Below are 21,580 nucleotides of genomic sequence, written 5' to 3' on the forward strand. Positions count from 1 at the left end.
TTTGTATGTATGTGAATCACAGGTCGAACCTGGATTCCTCAGACTGAGTTATGGAGCAACTACCTGCAGTAGTGTCCCATTGTCAAAAGCCATCTTGGAACTATACTAAGTTCATGAATGAACTATATGATTCAACATCTTCTTTGTCGCTTCTAAAGCGTCAACATACTTAGCCCTTGTTATAGAATTCGCCACAGTAACTAGTTTGAACAAGTTCCAACTAACTGTGCCACCACATTGTGTGTGACACAAAACCCTTAACTTAAATCGAAAATCGCACGGTGAAAAGATGAAGACTATCGATGTAACATTTTACAACGAACTCTTCATGATCTCCGCTTGCAAGAAAACATATCATCAGTACTTACTCTAGTACTCAATGACATCTTTCACTGTTGTCCCACGATCAGTACTTTGATCACTTTAGTATCCATAATCGCAACACCTTGGGAGTATCGGACATATCTGGTTGTTCTACATACCATGGAAATACATGATTAATCCAACCACAAAAGTGTGTGGAATCTGCATCATGTATTTTACTCATCAGTGTTTTGGGACACCGAGTCTTGCAAAAACTCCTTCCATGTGACTTTGGCAAGAATCACTCCTTGGCGTTTTAAATGCTAAAAGGTTTTAGCATCTTGTCAATATGTATTCATTGCTTAGCCCCATTAGGTAAATCTATCTCCATAGATCATCATGCCTAATATTGAGGCTATTTAGCCTAAGCACTTCATCAAAAAACTATTTTCAAATGAAGTCCTAATTCGTGTCAAGAAATTTATTTCCAATTACCAATGTGCCAAGCACATAAGGTTTTTAGAAATATTATTACGCTCCCACTTACTTTCTTGAATTACAAGCATCTTCGTTACCCATTGATGAAGTCAAAACCCCTTTGACCATTTCATCAAAACACGAAGATTCCAACTCCATTTTGCTCTCTTCTGTCCATTGCTGGAACTCTGAAGTTTGCATACCTACTAGCATCCTCTGGATCGACAAGTTACTTTGGACTGTATCATATACAAGTCCTAGCTTTCATTTCCATCAGATGGAAATCCTTTTATCATCCATGTTTCATATCTCATGATTGAAATATGTATTAATTGCTAGTTCAAACCGAACCGACTTTAAGCATCGCTACGATGAAAACAACCTCATCGTAGTCAACTCTTGAACTTGTTATTTCAACAAGTCGAGCTTTATGGATAAAACATTTTTATCCATATCAGTTTTAAGTTCCATAAATATTCGTTAGACTCTAAGTCTTCCGAAAGGTGTATCAAGGTTTTAATCTTGAATCACTTATATGGAAACCAACTTGGGTTGTATTGGCATTTAGCCAATCCCGGAGTCAGGGCCCATCAACGCTTCCTTGTGTATCGTAGGTATAATGTTGTCTAACAACAATATCTCGTTTGCGCACCTGAGAGGTTTGCACGAGCCTTGCCTACGTGGTTCAGCTGCAAGTTCGACCGAAGTTCATACATTTTATTGTAGAGACTTCCGTATCAGTCGCAGTAGGAAACTCTGGAATTACTTCCAAGGTCTCTTTCCTTTGATCTGATGACTTAGATACTGTTTATCTCGTCGAGTTGCACTATTCTCCCACTCACCTTTTTGAAAGAACCATTCTCTTTAAAAGCACACCGTTTCGCGGCAAAACTATTTGCCTCGGTATAGTGAGGGAGGAATACCCAACATTTTGGTATAACCTACAAAGTAGCACTTGTCTGATTTGGAATAGGTTTGTAACCTTTTACACAAGCCCCATATTCCAAATGTTAAGAAAAGATATAACATGGTTGGGCGTACCATACCATGGCTTCATTTCAACAGACCCGATGTAACTCTTTTCAGTGTAAAAGCCGCAGTCTCTAAAGCATCACTTTAAAAGGGATAATGGCAAATTTATTTATGTCATCTTTGACCTTACCATGTCATAAATGGTTTGATTACATCTCCACGGACTTTCCACTTGCAGTGGTGTTCCGGGAGGTGCAAGTTATGAAACCCCTTTCACAACTCATCAGACATTCGCTAAACATGTAACTCAAATATTCCTTTGTGCAATCAAATTGCAGAAACATAATTTTCTTGTTACAATAACTTCTACTTCATTTTTGAGAACCTTTCGAATGATTTCAAAAGATCCAGACTTACGTCTCATCAAGTGAATATCCATATATCTACTTGAGTCATTTCTGAAGATAAATAAATCCACCACTAACAACACTTATCGGACTACACACATCAAATGTATGATCACTAATAAGTTTGTTGTTCGTTCCTTATGGCCTGTGAACGGTATTTTAGTCACTTCACTTTTCGGAGGAAAGTTGCAAGTGTCAGATGATTCAAAATCAAAAAGACTTCAAAATCCATCATAATGGAATTTTCCATGCGGGTTTCTCCAATGTGACCAAATGTAGTGCCACACTTGTGTGGTATTCTTTTAGTCTTGCGACATTTAGCGTCAGTATTATGGATGTATCATATTACCCTCAATATTCATAACATACGTCCCATCGATAATGGAAGTATGGCCCTTATGTTATTCATAATACTTAACAACAATTGTTGTTTTTATGAACAACTCTTTTGCAACAAACATTGTGCAATGGGCTAGAGTGTATGAAACTCTAAAATGAATTATGAAAAGTAAACCCAGAGGTATTGTATTATTATCAATATTCATAACATACATCTCATTCATAATGAAAGTATGGCCCTTGTGTTATTCATAACATCGAACATAAAAAGTTCTCTTATGAACAACCTTCTTGCAAGATGCCTTATGCAATGGGATAGAGTTTGTAAAACTCTAAATGAATTATGAAAATAAATACAGACGGCAATACACCGATGGAAGGTATAGTAACATTTACTATGTTCCATGTGTATACCTTAACCTCATTTCTAGCTAGTCTTTCATGCCATAGTAGTTCTTACATCGAGTTGCAACAGACTGCAATCGAGCGGGCATTTTTGTGATGAACTCACAATACCCAAGAATTAGTGATTAACATGTTTAACCATAATTCGCAAGAACTATATCTTTGACCAGCCTTCTATACATCAAAAACTTGTATGACATTCATACATGAGCTAGATATTCCAGTCTTCTTTCCTTTTGCCTTTATACTTCTAGCAGTTTAACTTTTAGTATTTCTCCTACTCTCAGAAGAAGCACCCAACTTAAGAGTGGCATTAGCCTCGGACTTCCTAGGCGTGTAAGTCATACTAACACCCTTTGGACACTTCCTTTATCTTTAAGTTGTTGTTTTATTCACCTTTCATTATATGACAGGCGTTCTTCTGGATCCCTTTCCCAACAGTCAAATGCATAGTAAACACTTTTACTAATACTTGCAAACAAACATTACTTTGTTTGTATCTGAAAATAATTTTCAGTTCCATGAATATCATATAACTATCCCAACTTTCGAAGTTTGGGTTTCATGGAAGAAAACATATTGCACTTGACTGAAACGGAATTATAGCTTTTGGATCAAAGGACGAGAGTCACATGATCCATAGCTTTAGCGGGAGGATACGGAAAGCATGCGATAGGACAAAGTCCTTCTCGGCACTTTTGAGGACAATCCTCATATTACGTTACCAATCGTAAAGTTTTAACCAGATATTTAACAGTTATTCAATTTTAATAGGGAAGGTGGAAACGCGAACCATTATTCTACAACTATTTTGCAAGAAACACTTAGACAGTGCTCATAATTAATTGCACTGAGAATTAAACATGTTAATTCAACAGTGCGCTCCCACTCAAATCAATATCTCTCACAATTAATTTTGAGTGATACAAGATCCAGACTTCAATTCATCGCCATAGAATCATCATCTCATAACGGGAATTTTAATCGGTAGGCCAACTTGCCGATCACATCTCTATGTGACTCTTGCTCATCTTTCGATGCATGTGTTCCGAGCTCAGGACGATCCTGCCATGAACGTCAAGACAACCAAGTGATCTTGCTGCGAGGTCTGACCTCACCCGCCTCACACTTCTCTAGTCGTTCGTACCCATGCATCCATGGCGCACCCCGAAAAGATAGGTGCCGTGACGGTGCTACACTTGGGAGAACACTAACTACTTGATATTTTAAGTGAGAGATCACCCTAATAAAAGCGACTACCGCGCAATCAAGAAGGGTGCATCATAAGGGATAAACATCTCAGGCAATTCATAATAGCATGATATGGTATAGCCCTTTCTGACGGAGAAGTATTTCATTTCTTCGTCTTCGGCATTCGCGTCGGTGTTCACCTTCGCGAAGATTGCCACCACCTTGTTGATGCACCAGATAATATTGCTATCTCTATAGCTAACAAAATAATGCATTACAACAAGGTTGACACGCAGGTCATTAAAGTGCAATCATATGGCTCCAACCATCATGCCGAATCATGACACGCAGGTCATGTTAATCAAATTACATCATATAGTCATCTCATACATAATCGAATTAGTATGAGCACTGCTATACCACATCATATGCACATCCTGCAAAACCAAGTTAGACGCCTCTAATCGGTTTATGCAAAATTTATTTTACGTGGCTTCTAAGGTTTTGACTTAAACCGCAGCGACCAACGTTTTATCATCAAGTATGATTATTCAAGTTGCTAGATTAACATCTCGGGGTGTATGAAACACGGGATAATTGAATCTCGAGCCCCATACTAAACTTCGTCATACGCATGACCCCCGTGCAGATCATATCTGCAATGCCCTTTCATCTGCGAATTTCATCTTTCTTTTGACTACGGCAGAACCCAAAGAACTGATAGCACTTCCATGATCAATCAGGATCACGGATTGCCAGAACTTTGTCAAATTCCACCATGCTGTCTCGAGATTGAGCAAACGCAAATTCTAGGGAAGCAACAAGAACCTCGGGTAACAGATTTCATCTGTCACCCGCATAAATAATTTTCAGCAATAGATCTCATCTACTACCTAATTATATTATGCAATACCCATACATCTCCATGTATTCTAGATCGAAACCTGCATCTACGCATAGCATGGCTCTTGATGCCACTGTAGGGTAACGCAGCAGAAAACAAAAATTTTCCGACCTACGCACCAGCCCAGGACCACTATGGAGACTGCATACATGGTTTGATCTTTTTCGTTACCGACTCGGAGCGCAGCGGGAAGTAGAGTCGATGACGATCGGCGGTGCAGATCCCCGCAGCTAGGATTTACAACCTCCCAACCGCGAGGATGTATACCCTCATCTGCTCCTCAGACAGCCCTCTGGGAGGCGGTCGAACAGCCCCCCACGGACGGTGTCGCGGACAGCCCTTCGGGAGGACCTTCGAAACTCGAACGGTCACTCGGACAGCCCTTCGGGAGGACCTTCGAAACTCGGACGGTCACACGGACAGCCCTTCGGGAGGCACTCACGAACTAAGACCGAAACTACGATCTCTCTACAGAGTTGCACACATACGGTGTCATCTATCCGGCAGGGCTTCGCCGTCCAGAACTAGTTCCTGCCGGAACCCAGACAGCCTTACGGCTCTACGAAACTCTTTTCGTGGGAGGGAGAGAAGAAGCCAGATAATGCATGGCATGTGTATGAGAGCAAGGGATGAGTGTGGAGGGCTGCCCCTCCACCTCTATTTATAGGAAATCCCAAGGGGGTAGGGTAGTTTCACAAAAAACCAAAATGCACATGAATGAAGTCCTTCCACAAGGACCTAGGAGTGAAACCAAGGAACAAGAGGGTCCCCAAGGGGGGATACCCCATGTGGCCGGCCACACCCCCATGAGGGGCCCAAAAAATGGCTCCTATCCATCCATGTCATCCCCAAGATCTTTTGGAGCAAAGCCCCAAAAGGTGGCTTTCCATAAAGTAACCATAAAGCTGATTTTCACTATTCACGACGACATTTTTCAGCGTCTGATCGAACTGAAAATATTTATGTGGGCTAAGAACATTTCCAGTACCCACTAAAATGATTTTCAACGCGTTCCGAAACAATTCCGGTTTTAGTGATTTTCATCTGCGAAACGCATCTGAAGTGGCTCCGGCAGCTCCGGAACATTTCTGGTTTTTATCTCAGAAAATTCCAAAAAGCTTCCAGAATGATTCTGGCATCCTCCAAGAATTATCAGGCATGTGCCGAAACCAATTTGACTTAATGGTGTATCCCGAAACAACTTTTCGATATCATCGAAACTTATCCGATGACCTCTCTCTGCGGTACGATTCCGCTGTCCGAAACTTTTCGGTGTCCGAAACTTTTTCGGTGATTTTCTCTCAGACTCCCTGTCTAGTATTCAGCAGATAGATGACCCTTAAGCGTGTGACCCTATAGGTTCGGTGAAGTATAGACATGACCCGGAACCCCTTCCGATCAATGATCAACATCGGAGCCGTGGACACCCATATTGACCCCTATACCCACACGAATAAATATTCGAGTGAACCTCCAGTTGCCGTGTGCTATTCCTGTTGCTTCGCGATATGTTACAAATACCCGAGGTGAGACATGTTGGCATTCCCGTGGATCAACAACTTGTCCACTATGCTCGTTACCGGTTTTGTTCTCTTTTCTCGTTTCGTGTTCCGGCATCCCCGTGATCAAATCACAAAGTGTCTGGCCAGACGATGATGGACACCGTAACACCGAGAGGGCCCAGAGATATCTCTCCATCGTCGGAGGAGCAAATCCCAATCTTGAGCTATCAAGTTACTTGACACACTTTTCCATGAACCCGTAAGCCGCCGTAATAGCCACCCAATTACGGATGACGTTTAACAAACCCCAAAGTTCATGAAGCAAGCATGAAGAAACTCGATACTCTCATGGTCTAAGGAATCATGCAAACGTTAACCATCTCTGTGTTATGTACCAATAAACTTGTGACGAATGAATCTCATAGCATAACATCATGCCGGGTCGATTCAACACAAATGTTCTCTTAACATTATGCCCTCAAGGTTGCTGACATAGACATGCCCATGATCAGGAAAACATAACCATCATGCAACACTTGAGCTAGTCTTAGAGGCCAGACTAGGAATACATTTTACCGTTTATTATTCCACACGTGCATATGAGTCTTCCTCCGAGCCTCGTGGTTATTGCAGACTCGAGAACCATAGCAGTTATAGCATGGAACATAAACATAATTATGAACTCGGAGATAAATAATATCATTTATTATTGCCTCTAGGGCATATCTCTTACAGAGGTCCGGCGGCCGGACGGGCCGGCAGGCGCGAGGGCGAAGTAGAGGTGCGGGTTGAGGGAGGCCGTCATGCGGAGGAAGAGGAGCCGCGGGGACGGAGCCGACGAGGAAGGCGCGAGAGGAAGGGAGCTGCGAGGAGGAGGCCGGGGAGGCGGCCCTCGGCGCCGGCGGGCGGCGGCCGTCCTCGGGCGCGGGCGCGCCGAGAGGAGGGGAACGAACAGGGGCGCCCCTCTCCCTGGCAAGATGCGTGTGTGTGTGTGTGTCGTGTGTGGCGGCGCTGGGTGGAGGGGAACGAGGGGAGAGATGGGGATCATGGGGGGGTGCGGGGCTAGGGTTCGGTTCGGTGGGGGGTATGTGTAGGCCGGGGTGGGCCGGCCTGGCTGGGAGATGGCCCAGTTGGGCCGGAGTCTGTTCTCTTTTCTGTTTTTACTCTTTTTTTTGTTTATTATTCTTTTACTGTTTTGATTTTATTTCCCAATATATTTACTTTTTTGTAAAATATGTAATTAACACCCAAATTGCATTACTAAATATACCTCTGCCACAATAACTTGGGCACCCAAACAAATTAGTTTAATATTTTATATATTATAAAAGGAATTTAATTATTGGTTTTAGCTACTGTTTTATTCATCTAATAGTATTTAAATATTTTATAAAGGTGTCATTTCTCCACCAATATATCCTATGAATTATTTGCCACAATAAGAACATTTTAGTTTTTATGTTTGAAAACATTTATTGTTTGCCTATATTTTAAATTTGAATTTGAATCGTCTTGAACTAACGCGAGTTTATCAACAGTAACCGGGGTGACATGGCATCGTTAACGTGGGATTACTGTAGCCTAATTATCCGGGCGTCACAGGTGGCGCCTGCTGGATGGCCACCGCGCGACGCTCGAATGCGCAGGCGTAGTACATGGCCGTCTGGAGGTCTTATGGCCTGCGCATCTCCACGTCCACGCGGATGTGGTCTGGTAGGCCGCCGGCGAAGAGAGCAGCCCTCCGACGAGCCGAAACGCCGGGCGTGTGGCACGCCAGTGCCTGAAACCAGTCGGCAAAGTCTTGCACTTAGGTGAGGAACGGAAGACGCCCAAGCTCCGCCAGACGGCTCCTGCGTATAGGCGGACCAAAGCGCAAGAGGCACAAATCGCGGAAGCGCTCCCATGGTGGCATGCCGCCCTCGTCCTGTTCGAGGGCGTAGTACCACGTCTGCGCGGCTCCCCGGAGATGATACGAGGCGATCCAGGTGCGGTCGGACGCGAGTGAGCGCTGTCCCCTGAAAAATTGGTCTCATTGGTTGAGCCAATTCAGGGGGTCGACGGTGCCTACGTAGATCGCAAACTCCAGGTTGGAGAATCTCGTCGGCGTCTGTACGTGGATGACGGGCGGGTGCGCCTCGTCAGCACAGAGCAACGAGGATGACAGAGCCGAGTAGGTGGGCATCAGGGTGCCGCCCTGGAACAGGGGCCCGTCGACGCTGGCGAAGGGCTCGGCGGAGCCCGAGGACCCGCCAAATTGCATGGCCGGGTGCGTCGCCGGTGGGGGCAGCACGTGCGGCCCGACCGAGACCGTCGTGTAGACCGGCTCGAGGGACCCAGCGAGCCAGGTTGGTAACGGAGACGGCGACGGGGGAAACCGGACCTGGTGGATGGGCACCCTCGGGCCCGTCGTTTGGATGCCCAGGGTTGCGGTCGCCGGTGGCAGCGGTTCAGCTGTTGCCCATGCTGCACGGTGGAGGCGCCGGGGTTCGTCGCAGGTGGTGGCTGCCACGGCAGCTACTGCATGGCGGCGGCGACGGGGGTCGTCAAGGATGGTGGCTGCCACGACGGCTGCTACGGCGGCGGGGCGGTGGCAATGGGCACAGGCGGCTGCGGCCCATAGGATTTCGCGAGGAACGTGTAGATGCCCGTGGCCGGCTGGGTGAGATCCCGGATGGCGGCCGTCATCTCCTCCGGAGTGAAGACGACGGGGACGGGCGCGGCGAAGGACATGATCGCACCGAAGCTATCTGATACCAAATTGGTAGGAACCGGATCCCTACCAGGGCGTGGTCTCAGGTTGTAGGGGTGGAAGGAGTGATGGCGTGGAGGAAGGTGTGGTCGCCGGCGCTGGGGCGCCTCGTTGTGTGCGCGCGCGAGAGAGAGAGAGTAGGAGCGGCGGCTAGGGTTAGGTCTCCCAGCTCTCTAAGGAAGCCGAGCAAATATGATTGCTTCTTGCTTAATCTTAAAACAGGTTTTTACACGAGTTTATATAATTCTCCTAATAAAATAATTGGGCTAAGCCCCTAATAACGATAAGATAAACTGGCCACAACTAACAGGGCTAAGCCCTAATATGCCGGTCATAACATCTACATTCGCTGAGCTCAGCCTCGTCTCTCCACGACGGTCTGTCATGGTGGATTACTTTGACTACTTCAAGCTATGCTCTTATTGCTCATTTGTTGTATGCGTGGAGTGTTGGGGTGTTGTAGTTGTTCCTGTACCTGCTGTATCCGGCCTTGGGTGTGTTGCACGGTGGTGTGGTCTGGTGTTGTGTGGTGTCTGTTGCTTGTATCGGTGTTGGTTGCTTTATAATATAAAGGGAGGGAAACCCTTTTTCGGTAATACTAGCTGCAGCATCACCTGTAGGCCTAGCTAGCTTGCAAAGACTGGACAAAGCGAATTCGTTATAGTTTCAATTTATTCACGTACTCACGTTAAACAATTCCCAAAGTATCTCCATTTCTTTTATATATATAAACAAAGCTCCCTTCTCTGGCGCTTCCACAAGCTGCACTACTGGTTAGGTCCTGACCATTTTGGCATCAGCATCACCGGCCGCCTATGCCAGCCTTTTGTACTCAATAGATGCATGACTCTGATAAATAACCATTTTGACCATTTTTTGTTTGGTGAGCAGTCAGGAATTAGTAGCTGACTGCATAATAGATGCATGAATTTGATAATAAATAAGCCAAACCCCACCATACCAACCTGCACCATACATTGAATCTTCTTTCTCGTTGGCGGCTGCCAATCTGACCTTGCTTGAGCACCGCTGCAGGTCACTCCCACGCTTGGCCGCCTGCTTGTTTGGCCGAAACGACAACGTCTGGCCGATGCATCAGCACTGCACCGCAAGCGTCCGCCGGTTTGCCTAGCTGATTTTTTACGTTCGTTTCTTTTTAAACTGAACCATTTGGATTGAACCAAGCGATTTGAATTGTAGATGAAGAGATTGAGGGAAGATGGTCTTTGACGACTCGTCATCATCCAAAGAGAAAGAAGATGACAAAGACTTTGAAACTATTTTAGGCATGATTTTTAATGATGATATTCGGCGGCCTAGGAGAGGATCACAGTTTGACCGCATACACATCGTGATAGAGTGGAGGGCCACGCCAAGATCACGAGAGACTATTTTGCTCCAAATTCACATATCCGAAGAAGAAACAATTCCTTATTTAACACTATCTTAAATTTTGTTTCCTTATTTGACACTGAAAAACTTTTTCTTCCCTATCTAACAACGAGTCTAAATTTTATGCCTTTTATAACACTTTCGTCCATTTTGGGCCTAAATAACACTGGAAAAGACCCCTTTGCCCCTCATGTGGTATGTGTGTGTGCGTGGTAGTAACGCACACTGATACGGCTCAAATAGCTTTGAGACGATTTAATGTAATGGCCCTGATCTTTCACTCGCGCAAACAGCTAGAAGATTTATGTGGAAGAATTATTCAGTGGCTAAGAAAACAGAAAATGAATTAGAAAGACGGAGATATATGGAGTGGTGTACGTGTACGTGTGGAAAGAATAGTAGCTAGACTAGATGGATGGATTATAGGGGTAGCCGTGTAGTAACCAAAGAAAAATATAGTGGATGCAAGGAGCACCGTGGTGTAGTATTAGAATATATGGATCGATTATACTGATGACGATTAGCAGCGGCGGCGACGGGCGACGGAGTAATCAGTAGATGGAGATCAGGAACTAGTAGAAGTAGATGAAGAATAGGAGGCCATCGACACACACGCAACATCACACATGCACGCACGCGCGGACAAACACGCAACAGCACACACACGCACAACGTCAGTAGCACACAGGTGTGCGCGCAAACACACAAACGCAGCAGCACGCCCGCACAAATATACCACATGAGGGGCAAAAGAGTCTTTTCAGATGTTATTTATGCTCAAAATAAACAGAAGTGTCATAAAAGGCATAAAATTTAGACTCGTTGCTAGATAGGGAAGAAATAATTTAGCAGTGTTAAATAGGGCATAATATTTAGACACAGTGTTAAATAAGGAATTCTCTCTCCGAAGAAGTACTTTCACCTGCAGTTTCGGATGCACACAAGTCTTTTTCTCATCATTGCAAAGGCCGTTGAGAAGTATGGGAATTAGGGCCTTCTTGGAGCATCCTTCGGGTCTGTTCTCTTTCGTTGTCAAGAGTTGATATATTTCAAGGTCGCCATCCACTTGCAGGTTTTAATTAGATGCGGAAAATATATATTTGCTGTTAGCTAGATGGATGGATATGCATATGCATTATACAGAGGCAGGTCACAATCATTTTGGCTTCACTAGCTGCCGGCCACCATTCTTTACTCTACTATTATTTTTTGTTCCATGCATGAGTAACAATAACTGGTAAATACAAGCATGCATCTTAAATAAGAGCACTTAAATAAATCCATGTAATCAAGCAGGAAGCACTAATGGCGCAAGGAGCCTTTTACCAACCCTACACAATTTGAATATTTGTGTTTCGCTTCCACCATGCGCAACCGTTCTCGATGATGCTCCATTATTGCTCCGGTAGAGTTTTTTTAGAACGAAGGCTCGCGGAGAGCCCAGCTTTGAATTAACAAAGCCATCAACCGGCCAGGAATTACAACACAACACCACACCAAGCACATCGGCCGAACGATACAAGGGAGCTGCCTAGGAAGCTTACAACTCGACGTAGAAAACTAGCTCAGAACAAGGAAGCCCAAGCTAGTACACGCCGCCGACCGCAGCAAACAAGAGCCAAGAATTGCGAGCAGCGTGAGCACAACGAGGACCTGCCGAAACAGAGTGGAGTTGTGGACATGACCGAGTCCAAGGTTGGAGGAAACCAAGCATCTTCCATCGCTCTCGCCGTAGAGGGACCCTTCCCTCTCGCCTTGGATCGAAAGGCGCCACCGACAGACATGAGAGACGCTCACCCTAGAGCAAGGGAGATGCCGACCTCGAGTCCTGGGATAGTCACAGAGCACAACCTCCTAGGACATGAGCACACCTCATCTGACACACCGAAGCAACCTAGGACACCTGAAAGACAGCGGGAAAGCCACCGGGAGGAGCCACTGAAGAACGAGCAGCACAGACATCAGGAGAGGCCGCAGAACGACGAGGAGCAGGAGTCGTCGGCCGCTGAAGAGAAACACCGGGCGTCCATGGCCAGGGACGTGCTGCTACTGCCGGGAAGAGGAACCCTATCCCCTACCGCCGGATCGCAGACGCCGTACCGCCGGAGCTGAGCCAAACACGCCACCGCCGAGGAGCACCGCACTTGAGGGGAGCGGGGACAGACTTCCCTACGAGCCAGACCAACCACAGCCACCTGATAACCATAGCCGCCCAAAACTCCACCTTTGCCGCCCCTCACCCGAACGCACACTCCCCAGGCGGCGCCTCCAAGGAGGGCACGACGCGCAGCGCGCCGTCACCGCCCAATCCAAGAAGGATTTTGGGCTTTCACCCGGGAGGGGAACGGGGGTGGATAGGGTTGGGATCTCAGCTGCACCTCCAAGGAGGAAGGGCGGCGCCCAGGGGCGTCGCTGCCGCCGGGCCGGACCAGCCGACCAATGGTTTCCCACGGTCCCAAAACCGCACCACCGGGCACCCATCCACACCTTTCCGGCGACCAAAGCTGTTGGATCCGGCGGGGATGAGAGAGCTGAAGGGGAGGGGAGTCGAACCTCAGATCTGACGAGGAGGGGGATCTCCACGCCGCAGCCACCACCCGCCGCCGTCCCACCACCCGCGTGGTCGGGAACGCCGGCTAGGACCACCCACGGACGCCGCCAGCCGGGAGGGCGCCGCCGCTGCGCCAAGGGCCGCCGCCCCAGATCCGGAGTCCTCCGCCAGAAACGGAGCGAGCAGGGCCTCGCCGCCACCGTCACCGGCGACCGCGCAGGCTTGCCTGCGGCCACCTCGGGTGGCGACGAGGGGGAAGGGGGTGAGGGGTGGCGGCGCTGGGCGGAAACCCTAGTCGCCGCCCGAGTCGCCCGAGCGGACGACGCGGGGGCTGTTCAGTGTCACAGCCGCAACCACCGTCCCGAGCGGAAACCCTATGGAGCATGTTTCTCCTCCGGTAGAGTTAATCGATCAGCTTTCCACAGGAGCACATTCCATTCGCCATTGATGCCGCCGGCCATCGATGAAACTTGAAATCAGACGGATATACATTGGTGCAGGTGACCCGTTGTCACTAAGTAAGTTGCAATGGATCAAATTAAGCCAGCTAGACACGCATTTGAATACGACGTTCGTACTGACTCCGGCTGCAACAACTCTTGAGAATTGATTGATGGAAATAATAATCAGTTGGGCGTTCATGCTACTTGCTATAGTTCCACATGGGCATCCTTAACCACTACGTAATTAATATATCAACCCAACGGATGGATCTGGTCAATATAATGGATACCGCCCATTTTAAACTATTTTGCTACAACTTCCACTACCCCATATAAACGAAGCTCCGTCCTCCGCAAGCTGGACAGCCGTATTGGCAAGACTACAGCAACACCGGAGGCAGAGGAATTCAAGCAGTTCAAGGTAATTTCTCTTCAATAATTCCATCGCTATTGTCCATGGGCTTTCTTTCTTTCTCTATTTATTTTCTCTTCCGCAGCAACTTTATTTGTGAGAAGCATGCACGTACGCATATCCTCAACTAGCTAGGATTGGTGTTAACTAATTACTTGTTGTCTGTAACTTAATTTACTTAAAACAAGTACTGTATGTGAGGTGCATATAGGTAGCTGGCTTTCTTGTTGGACCAATTATACCAAGCGCCACTTGAACTGCTAGCTAGCTAGCAAGTGAAGCACTGCGCTTAACAATACTCATCACACGTTTTTCTTTTGGGGATCAATACAGGTGTTGATTGCCGCATCCTGTTGGATCGCTTGTAACTCCCCGATCTGGATCTGGATAGTAGTACGACTGTTGACGGCTGCCATATATCTCCCTCGCTGGATCTACATCGACTGCATGCTCACTCCTCATCACGCATCTCTCCACTTGATTCAAGGTAACTCAGCTCCACCACACTTACTCTACCTTCTACTGTTTTGTTTTTCCTTTGAAAGAGATGGTCTTGGTTGTGTGTTTCCATTAGAATTGTTGGCGTTTGTTCAAGATAATAATCCATTGGTTTTATCTTGTGTGCACTGTATTCTTCCGTGCGAAGCCATAGTTTTCCTTCAGATGAGTGAATCTGGTATCCGCCTTCAGGTGGCCGGTGCACCCTAACTTGTAATACAGGGGACTCATTTTAACTGCATGTTTCTTTTCAGTGCCAGCTGAAAGCGCGAGCGAACCCTGTACCTACTTTCCAGAGAGCAAGGGAGGGAGATCTATCTAGTTTTTGCTCTGGAATAAGGGTGTCCCCAAGATCCGTCTCTGATCTCTCCAGTCGATTCAAGGTACACCACACTTTCTAGCTATCTTTCTCTCTCTGAAACCGTTGATCTTGTGCATTTCCGTTTGAATTCTTGGTGTATGTTCAAGCCAAATTTGTGTGCACGGTCTTCTACTTTGCAAGCCACATTCTCCGTTGTGATTTCTTGCTAGTCTCTAGTGACTGAATCTGATTATCCTTGCTGTTAGCTTTGGATTGTTGATGTGAAAAAGCAAGGTAGTAATACAGAGCACTAATTTTTATTTGCATGCTTGTTTTCAGTACCAGCTCAAGCTTGAGCTAACCCTGCAACCAATGGCGGGGGTTCTGGATGCTTTGGCATCCTACGTGACTAGCATGCTTGCCGAGATGGCCAAAGAGGAGGTGGCCATGCTAATCGGCGTGTCCAATGGGATCAAAGACCTGAGCATCAAGCTTGGGGACCTCAAGAGTTTCCTTGCTGATGCTGATAAGAGGAACATCACCGAAGAGAGTGTGCGGGGATGGGTGGGAGAACTGAAGCGTGCCATGTACCTGGCCACCGACATCGTCGACCTATGTCAGCTCAAGGCCATGGAGCAGGGTCCATCCAAGGACATGGGATGCCTTAACCCACTCCTCTTCTGCATGCGAAACCCCCTCCACTCCCATGACATCGGCACCCGCATCAAGGCATTGAACAAGGAGATGGATAGCATCTGCAAGCGGGGCAAGAAATTTAAATTTGCCAACCTAGAAGCCTACCAAGACTTGAACATGACTCGATCTCTTGCCACTGACCGCAAAACAGATTCATTGATGGAGCGGTCAGGTGTTGTTGGCGAGAAGATTGAGGAGGACACAAGAGCACTCGTGGAGTTGCTCACAAGTGAGGCGGGCAGCGACAAGACTGGTTACCTCACCGTGGTCGCCATTGTTGGTGTCGGAGGGATTGGTAAGACTACCCTTGGCAAGAAGGTCTTCAATGACGGGGCTATCAAAGGCAAGTTCACCAAGAAGATATGGCTTAGCATCACACAAGATTTCACTGATGTTGAGCTATTAAGTACAGCCATTACTGCCGCTGGGGGAGACCAACCTGGAGGGGGTGGGACTCAAGATAGGGCCCTACTTGTTGATGCTCTCAAGAACGCCATCGAGGACAAGAAGTTCTTTCTTGTGCTCGATGATATGTGGGGAGCTGATGCATGGAGCAAACTGCTCATGACTCCCTTTGGCTATGGTGGCCCGGGCAGCCGAGTCCTCATCACCACAAGAAGTGAAACTGTTGCGAGAAACATGAAAGCTGCACACTGCCACCACGTTGACAAGTTAGGGCGCGAAGATGCATGGTCACTGCTCAAGAATCAGGTTAGCACTGCCCCAAACTCAACACACACACTGTTAATTTAACTTGAGCTGTATTTAGATATGTATCTTTGTTGGATCAATACGTAGTGATTTTAGGATAACATATGTGAGATGAACTTTCGACTGCATGGTGTTACAATCAATTTAAAGATTATTTATTGTGTCCCTCCATACCATCTAGTGCGTCATTGTGCATGTCTTCAGTTGATTGATGACTAGTATTAGTTACTAATTATTGTTCCTCAGAAGAATAGTGTGGGTACACCGTTGTACACCATGCAGCTATACTGCCCTTGCCGTAAGTTTCAGTCTTAACACGAGTTCACCTAAATACAATTCACATATATTTACTTGTTTGTGTAAATAGTAATTAACTAGTAGTACCTATGATCCAAAATGTTGGTCCTTATTAGATTTTTACGAGACAAGTGTCTCTAATGTTGACCATCTATAAAGAAAATACTATCATCTGAAAAATCATTTATATTCATTATAAAACATAATTTTATAAAGTAATGTGAGGCAACTAACATGCGCATAACTTCATTATCAATGTATCAACATCAGGACCATGTCAAATCCTAGAAAAAACTATATTCAGGAACGGATGAAGTATTCATGTTGTATGTGTGTGTGCTTAAGCCTCTGTTTTTCATGATAATAAACAAGACAACATACGAAATACATATTACATAAATGAATAATATGCATGTGCATGATGTCAGCTTTAGTAGATAATAAATTAGCGAATGGCTTTAAATTTCTCTACTGCCATTTAATTTTGGTGGTGCATGACTTTTATTCCTTACGAATATAGGTTATCTTAGGACTTGGGTCAGTCAAATATTTCAAAACATCACTATAACTGTAGATATTTTACCCACATGCATTGATAACATGAAATTGACACTACTACATCCATGTGCAATATGCTTTCATAGTGTAGTATTATTTTCATTTGAAGCAATGATACTTTTTATAGAATTTTATTTGGAAAGCTTGTTTCACCATGAAAACTATGCCCATATATAAACCAGCAGAATACATTTATAGTCAGAAGGAGTATTAGTTTGGTTTGTTCGCTGAACTAACATATTATTAGTAAATGAAATAACTAGATAAGCTGATAAACACTTTCAGATGTTATGTTCCCCTTATTCAAGCTATACATTTAAACTGTTTGTAGGTACTCAGTACAGAGGAGAATGGACTTGAGGTTGATGTGCTAAAGGAAATTGGGTTGCAAATTGTAGAAAAATGTGATGGTTTACCACTCGCTATAAAAGTAATGTGGGGGCTTCTATGCAGCAAGGAGAAATCACGGTTTGCATGGGAAGATGTCCTGAATGATGACATATGGTCAGTATCTCCAATGTCAGATGAACTAAACTATGCAATTTATCTTAGCTACAAGGACTTGCCCTCTTGCTTAAAACAATGCTTCCTGCACTTCTCCCTTAAACCCAAAAAGTCTGTGCTAAATGTTCGTAAAATTGTGTCCATGTGGATTTGTGAAGGATTGCTTCAAGGAGGCTCAACTAGTTTGGAAGAAGAAGGGAAAAGGAACTATAAAGAGCTAATATTAAGGAACCTTATAGAGATAGATCCATCATTTCCTAGCCAACTTATTTGCAACATGCATGATGTTATTCGCTCATTTGCTCAATTTGTGGCTAGGGATGAAACACTAGTAGGTCACAATGGAGATACTGCTAGAGAAAACCTTAAATCATCCAATTTTCTTAGACTGTCTATAGAAACCAAAGGTGTGGGAATAGATGAATTTGAGTGGAGATATTTAAGAGAGCAGAAATTGCTTAGGACACTGATATTAACTGGAAACCTCAAAATTCAGCGTGGGGACTCGTTGATTAACTTCCAAAGTCTACGTCTTCTGCATATAGAATCTGCAAATATTGCTGCACTGGTTGAATGTATGTACCAACTCAAGCACTTGAGATATTTGTCATTAAAGAGGACTGATATTTGTAGACTACCAGAGAACATCCATGAGATGAAATTCCTACAGCATATTGACCTTGAATATTGTGAAAGTTTCATGAAAATTCCTGATAGTATTATCAAGCTGCAAGGGTTGAGATATCTTGATATGGATGACACATGTGTAAGTAGTATTCCTAGGGGTTTCCGAGCTCTTACAAATTTGAGGGTACTATGTGGGTTTCCAGCCTATACTGATGGTGACTGGTGTAGTTTGGAAGAGTTGGGGTCTCTTTCCCAGCTCAATGAACTTTCACTAGGGAGCCTAGAAAATGTATCTAGTGCCTTGTTGGCTGAAAAGGCAAGGGTAAATGCAAAGAAAAAACTTACCGTACTTGCTTTAAAATGTGGTGGTAGAGTGGGACATGGGTTGGTCCAAGGAGAAGTCTCTGAGTCTAAGGAGGAGGAGCAAATAATTGAGGCGGTGTTTGATGTGCTCTGTCCTCAGCCTTGCATAGAACAAATCAACATCGATAGATATTTTGGTCGCCGGCTCCCAGGCTGGATGACGTCCACAGTTATGGTGCCTCTCGAGAGCTTGAAGATTCTTGTCCTCAAACACCTGCCCTGCTGCACCCAACTCCCAGATGGCTTGTGCAGGCTCCCGTATTTGGAGTGGATAAAAGTGATGAATGCTCCAGTAATCAAGTGTATTGGTCCTGAATTCGTTCAACAGTACAATCAGCTGCACCGTCCTTCATCTCAGTTGGCTGCTACGTTTCCCAAACTCCAGAAGTTGCATTTTGATGGAATGGATGAGTGGGAGGAGTGGGTTTGGGAGACGGAAGTGAAAGCTATGCCCTTATTGGAGGTACTTCGCATCAGTGATTGCAAATTGGGCCGTATGCCTCCAGGACTTATGTCTCATGCGATGGCGTTGAAGAAGCTAATACTATGGGACGTCCAAGGTCTCCACTCTCTAGAGAACTTTGTTTCTGTAGTTGAGCTCGACCTGTGTTACATACGCGAACTGGCCATGATCTCCAATATTCCAAAATTACAAAAGCTTACAATCAAGTACTGCCCAAAGCTGGAGATGCTGCAGGAGATGGCTGCACTCCGGAGACTCGAGCTGAGCATTTTCGACAGGGAAAATCAACTTCCAGTCTACCTGCAAACTGTGAAGCCTAGTCATTTGCTGCTGACCTGCAACCTAGCAGTACTCACTTCCATGGCTGAGGGTGAATCTAGCTCCGAGTGGGACAAGTTCAGTCATATCAAGCACGTTGAGGCTTACGCAGAGGATGGAGAAGATGAGAAGAAATGGCACGTGTTCTACACATCTGAATCCTGCAACATAGAGACAAATATTCATCAGGTAATACTTTGGTCTCTCCCTCTTTCAATCTAGCTAATAATAATATTCTTCCTTATTGTTGTCTGTTCCATGCATATCTATTTTCATCAGTATGATATAGGATAGCTGAATATATCTCCCACTGTTTTGTTTTGCTTGCCAGGATCGATTGGTCGAAGAAGAGGAGTAGGCTGAAACTCCAGCCGAACGAGGAAGGACCATATGATGCAAGGATATATAAGTACGTCTGCTGTTACAACTTCTACTAGTTTTGAGTATTCGTACTAATAATGCCATGACCATCGGAATCTCATGTTTAGATGATGATCAAATCCATGCAGGGATACGGGGAAAGAATCAGCCATAATGCCATATACACTTACCTGCAGAGATTCAGACACCACACTAATTTCTTGAGAAGTAAACTTCTTGGCGGACTATCTAGCTGGTGCAGAAATATGGTGATCTTGGCAAGTCTGCCGCTTGTGTAGTGCAAGCAACTAATGGAGTTTATGCTACTCTGCTCGGCTCTGCTCTGTTCTCTGAAAGCAGCTCAGGTTGCAGCTTCTCCATAGTGGCGTTTTTCTTTTTCTTTTTCACGGGTGTTTTGCGTTGGTTCTCTGAAAAACTATGTTTTTTTTGATAGATCAGTCAATAGTATACTGGTATTTCAGCTTTTAATTTGTACTGTAACAACACAAATGACTGTCAGAGAGTGTAGTTTATTCAAGCTCCCGGCTGCTAAATTGTGACTGTATGTCATAGGAATTGGGAGTGATGTATACTGGACCAAACAAATGGTGGTGAGATCCTGCTGTCAGTATGGTCTAGCAATCTGTTGTTTCTTCGACCAGTGCAATCAAATTAAGTTCAGGTTTGTTCTGGGGCTCTGTCTATATATGTTGTGGATGGAAGCAGCTAACTTGTGTTTCAAATTTTGACTCCGGAACACTATATACTGTAAGAAGAAACCCAATCAAAATGTAATAAATGCGTACTATGTAGCAATGTACTAGTGTTGTACTTTTGAAACGATGAATTCTTCAGTCCCCCCATTCTTATGAGCAATTCCCAGTCTTGCTTGGCCCTTTTGTATGTTCCCGGCTATTCAAGGAAAGATAAGGCACAATCATTTTTTTGGCAAGTAAACTAAAGAACACAAGTTCGAAAACTATCACGAAACGAAAATGAAAACCAGATCCTTGTAGCATATTGGATCAGGACATGAAACTGTAACTGCAAGCATCAATGTATGTACCTGCGCGTCTTTATTTTTTTTTATGAATGTGTGTACCTGCGCGTCAATGCGGACGATGCAGATCTTGCCGTCCCTCGTGCGTCCTCGAAGGGCGCATCATCTAAATGAGAAGCAGGCTTGGCGCAGCCGTGCTGAGATCCTCTCGAGGGAAGGTGGAAGGGACGGCCTGGAGCACGACATCCTCCTTGCGGACTTACCTGGCGCCGGTGCTCCTGTACTGCAGTGGCGTACGGGTTTGATGATCTGCTCCTTTCTATGGAGAAGAATGGGTGTGCTGCCAACTCCCGTATGCTAAATACTTGTATAGTTAGAAGGTTACTTCAGAAAGGGGGAATGCCCAGGGCTGGGATTTGTCTGTCTAAAATTGATGAGAGGATCTTCACCCTTGAAGCTTCCACACCTAGCTTGTTTTTTTCTTTTTTGCATGGGACACCTAGCTTGTTGACTGCACTTGCTTCAGGGGGGAAAGGCCAGGAACACAAGGGGTTACTCCCAGAAAAATACCACTCTTTTCTGGAACAGGGCAGTGGTCGAAAGCTTTTCTTGAGATTTTCCCTAGATACTTCGGATTGCTAATCGAGGCCTGAACTTATCTTTGTAGGTTACATCTCCCAACCTTTTCTTTTTGTAGTACGTTTAAACTGTAGGAACTTGTACTAGTACAGTTTTATTATTTAAGTTAATTCAATATACGTCATTGCAATTCTTGCAGATTCAAAAACTGCCACTCATCCTTCGGAAAATGCCACCGCCATTTTTAGATCTCTCTGC

General features: G+C 45.3%; 1 protein-coding gene across 1 annotated transcript; it reads left to right on the forward strand.

Moving 5' to 3' along the window:
• Positions 1-13,964: 13,964 nt before the first annotated feature.
• Positions 13,965-20,428, forward strand: LOC123095574 (putative disease resistance protein RGA3). Its single transcript, XM_044517084.1, has 7 exons — positions 13,965-14,056; positions 14,381-14,534; positions 14,800-14,928; positions 15,186-16,253; positions 17,440-19,572; positions 19,715-19,792; positions 19,893-20,428. Exons 4-6 carry the CDS (start codon positions 15,219-15,221, stop codon positions 19,739-19,741), a joined length of 3,195 nt encoding a protein of 1,064 aa, XP_044373019.1. The 5' UTR covers positions 13,965-14,056; positions 14,381-14,534; positions 14,800-14,928; positions 15,186-15,218; the 3' UTR covers positions 19,742-19,792; positions 19,893-20,428.
• Positions 20,429-21,580: the final 1,152 nt, after the last annotated feature.

The sequence above is a fragment of the Triticum aestivum genome, chromosome 4D, assembly GCF_018294505.1.
Source record: "Triticum aestivum cultivar Chinese Spring chromosome 4D, IWGSC CS RefSeq v2.1, whole genome shotgun sequence".
Taxonomy (NCBI): domain Eukaryota; kingdom Viridiplantae; phylum Streptophyta; class Magnoliopsida; order Poales; family Poaceae; genus Triticum; species Triticum aestivum.